The sequence below is a fragment of the Eurypyga helias genome, unplaced genomic scaffold (assembly GCF_000690775.1).
Source record: "Eurypyga helias isolate BGI_N326 unplaced genomic scaffold, ASM69077v1 scaffold3879, whole genome shotgun sequence".
Taxonomy (NCBI): Eukaryota; Metazoa; Chordata; class Aves; order Eurypygiformes; family Eurypygidae; genus Eurypyga; species Eurypyga helias.
In genome coordinates this window covers 32,503-36,744 of record NW_010272556.1, presented here as the reverse complement: position 1 = coordinate 36,744, position 4,242 = coordinate 32,503, and the positions used below count along the sequence as shown (strand labels likewise).

Here is a 4,242-nt window from a genome sequence, read left to right as displayed (position 1 = left end):
ATGCGAACCATGCTGCCCATCACTAACACACTGCTCAGGATGGGCTGCCCTTTCCATACGAAGAGAGGGGAGGACAGGGCTGGGGATACACAGAAATAAGATGCTGAGAGCTGCTCAGGAGCATGCCTGGGGTCAGATCCAGGCTTGCTGAGCCCAGTCCCTGCCGGGGACCCCTCCTTGAGGCCAAGTTGTGAGCTAGTGGGTGTCACTGGGGGAATTGTCAGCCAGGTGATGGCTTGGGCTGGATCCCAGTGATTTGGATGTCTCTTGGTCACCCTGGCTTGCCACACTCCCCAGAGGAACTGAGGTATGTGGGACCACAGTCCTACAAATATCTGGGTTAATTTTTAAAAAATTTGATGTCTGTTTTAACATCTCTTTGCTCTTGCAGAGAATAAGGTTAAGTTGTTAAAAATAAGTGCTGTTTTCAAGGGAAAGTGCTGCTTTTAGAAAGTGCTGAGGAGGGAAATGCTGTTAACTCATTTACAAAGGAGACTGGAGGGGGAAAAAGGGCCGCTCTCCTTTAAAGTCTCCTGATTTCTTTTGTGGGGAACCAAAATCCCATGTTTATACATTTTCTTGTTTTCTGATTACTGCAGTAGTACATAATTATTTATTCCTCATTTTCCCTATTATACATGCCAGAATATCAAGGCAGTATAGTTTTTTAAAAAAGGAATAAAGTTATATGACAGGAAAACACCTTTTTCAGACTTGAAATTAAATTTCAGTGTCCTGGATCAAAACACTTTGACTATGAACATCCTCAGGCTGAAATTTCCATTGCTTTGATGGCATCTAAAAATATTAAAAATCAACTGGAATTTCCTTAAAATGGCAATCTCGGATTTCCACCCACACTAATACCTATGCTTAGAGAAATACCTTACTTCCTACCCAAAACTGAGTGTGCATTTGTGCACTTTCACGCACACACAAAAGAGAGAAGACTCCACCACAGATGCGAGTTTATCCTACCTGTCTCGGCCAGAAACTTTAGATAATAAATAGATTTTAAAGTCCTATTTTTCTTCTTTTATTTAACTGGGTGATATCACGTGCTACTTCTGAGACATGCCGCTTTTTATCGATTTACGCTTTTTGCACTACAAGTTAATTAAGAATTTCAGGCAATAATTGTTCTTTATCGAGTCCTTGGCAACTGTTCAAGGCTGCCTTCGTGACGCTTGATAACCGTATCCCATCAAAACGTCTGAATGGTGTGTGGCTGAGCCCCCAGCTGCTGCCTTACTGGGAGGCACTGGTGTGGCCGGCATAATTGCTGGCACGAAAATGTTCCTTTCCATGGGTAAAGCTGATCCCAGCAGTGCCCAAACAGCCCTGGGAGGTCCCACTGCCTTTCAAGGGGGCTCTGGAAAGCCAGAAGCACTGCTTATCTGTTGCACTAAGGACAGAAGCAGTCCTTAGGGACTGGATCCGCAGGGTGTTTTCTCTGGATTTCCCTCCTTTCCAGCAGCCAGGGACACACTGCTCCCAGGCTCTGAGTCCATAAGCACGGAAGAAACATAAAACCTGCCCTCGCTATTTCTACCCAGTGACCCAGCAAAGTCGTCGCTTCTAGATACCCCTCAAGCATCCTGGCGAAGCCTCCAGGTCCTCCCTGCTTGGACCAGGATTTTTGAAAATGGTTTGCTTTTAATTACTGGCTGTCATTTTTCTGGGGAAGGAAGATGTGGTCTGTGCATACGCTGCGCTGGCACTGAAAGGTGGTGGGTATTTATATGCCTCCCCTTGCCAGCGGTAAATGCGACACCCCACCGCTGGGCACAAAGGGCGTTTTTGTTCATAAGGTAAACGCTGTGGCTGAGAGTTACAAACTGCCAGCGCAGGCAGGAGTGGGGTGAAACCGAGGGACGGCGTGTTGCTGCGCTACGAGGGTTGGTCACATGCCTGTTTGGATGTGTGCCGGATTAAGTCATCGCCCAGGGAGAAAACGCTTCCATGTAGTAATGCAGGAGAGCGGCACAGCTCACGCGGGCTTCCCGCAGCCGGAGGAAACGGATGCACGGGCTCCTGCCCAGCGTGTCCGATTCAACAAAAACTTCCATCCGGACAGGAGTGGGGTGCAGCAGTCGCAAACACCTGAATCCTGTCTACGGCCACGCTCTGGGTTGCAGAAGGAGTTTCTCATGAGGGAGGGATGTGTTACAAGAGAGCTGTTTTGTCGGAGGAGCTGCGGACATGCCAACAATATGTGCTCAAAATTGCCTATGACGTGTATTGGCAGATGCGAAACCAGAATGCTGGGAGGGGTGCGGGAAGGTTGCTCTTCTTGCCCATCTCCCAGCAGGACATCATGGCTTGGGTGTTATCATTAAAATTTCCCCTTTACCTGATTAATCTAGGGGAAGGCATATGATCAGGAAGCAATCACCTATGCTGTAAGAAATTAAGTAGTCAGGAAACAGCCCAGAATCCTGTTTTTGGTTTCTTTCCCCCCGCCAGGTCATATCTGATACAATCTCTTTCCCACCCTCTTTTGTAAAGGAACTTCCAGAGGTGGTTAACACAGCTGGGTGGCCCCAGGGAGATGATGCTGGTGGCTGCACAGGAAACAGGGTTGAACTGGAGGCTAACACCCCCTGGGAATGGACATATATCAGCTTGGGGCTCCCACACCTGGAAATAAGGGGCTGGAAACCTTACCCCATTCCACTGTGGTCTACAGACATGCGGACACAGGCAATGTCCTGCCATGGCCCTCTTTATCAGCATCAGCCGGAGGAAACTCGGGGGTCTCTTTTCCTGACAGCTTTCTTGAACCCTCACCACCTGCAATGCTATTTAGTGACCCCTGTTACATTAATAATGATATAAAATCAGTAACTAAGCACTTAAGAGTCCAGAGGACAAATTTCCATGTGTGCTTGATGGTTGTTACAGTGTGACTGGGGAATTCAGCCTTTTTTTCCTCAAAAAGAGAGGGTCTTGCATGTGGATGGCAGCAGTCTCTGGGTCAGTGAAGTGATCAGGAGGCAGCGGGGGACAGGCGCTGGAAGGGGATCGGGTGCAAATTGCTGACATGGCCCCCCTGGACACTGACGGGCTCAGGTGGCCGGGCTGGCCTTGCTGCCAGGCGCCAGATGTAGTCTGGGTTTGAGGCTGGCTGATGCTCTGAATGATAGTGAAGCCTGTTCCCCACGCAGCAACTCTAGACAGCTGCTGCTAACGCACCTCGTGCTGCCTCCGTCACCTCTTACTGTGAACCCTTTACGTGCAATTTTACTTTCTTTGTTTCATTAAGAAATCCCATGTGGCATATACAGGGAGGCAGAACAGGTGGGAAGCCTGGTGCTGGGTTCCCTTGTAGTTCCATTCTCTTCCCTCCTTGTTAATTCTGGATGACCAGCCAGCCTTTTTAATGTCTTGTTTTCACTCTGAGAGCATATCTTCTTCCAGTGTGAGCCAGAAAATGCAGAGATATTTTTTTTTATTTCAAATTTTGGGTGACAAGTTCATCAGTCATTATTTTGGTTAATGTTAATTTTCTTAATGATGTAAGAATTACAGTAAAAAAAGGGTTTCATTCTTGGATGCAACTGAGACAAAAGCAAACAGATAATTCACTGCCCACCCCCCAGCAAAAAAAATGTCTGAGAAAAGTTTCTGCCTTGGAACTTTTCACACCTGAAGGAAGTTTGACAAAATTAGTAACTACACATGGGTTGTTATGATCACTGGTGCTGTAAACCTACCAGCCGCATGTGTGTGTTTGCCCCCAGAACAGATGCGTATCCGTCAGTGGCAGTCAGATGCTGTCATGTGTGGACTGAGCCCACGTTTCCCATGACTGGTGATTTTCCTGGTAAAAACCATATTGCTGAGCCACTGGCCAAGCTCTGACCAGCATTGTCTTGTGCCTCAGCTTTTTCCTCACTAAACGATGGTAATGATATTTCTTTTATAATGAGTATGTGCATGGAAGACACTCTGTACGGACAAGCCATTTTTACTGTTAGTCATCCCAGACAGGCAGACTTTCTGACTGTGTTACCAGCCCTGCTAAAGGGATCCATGCTGGCATGAAACCTATTGTGTTTGTCACCTAAATAGACAGAAAATGTGATTTTAAACAATTTTTTTCTTTTTTTTTCCTCCTCTTTCTTTTCGGGTGGCAGAACCGTCTGGCTCAGAGTCTCAGGGCAAAGGCAGCTTGTCTGAGGATGAACTCATCAGTGCCATCAAGGAAGCAAAGAGCTTTTCCTTTGAGACCCCAGAGGT

General features: G+C 47.2%; 1 protein-coding gene across 1 annotated transcript in view; it reads left to right on the top strand.

Moving 5' to 3' along the window:
• The window catches only part of LOC104515240 (reticulon-1-like), a gene marked incomplete at its 3' end in the record, with an annotated part of 5,816 nt that overhangs the window by 908 nt on the left and 666 nt on the right, over nt 1-4,242 (top strand). The window contains 1 exon segment of the mRNA XM_010159146.1: nt 4,140-4,242. Coding sequence (XP_010157448.1) covers nt 4,140-4,242 — 103 coding nt within the window.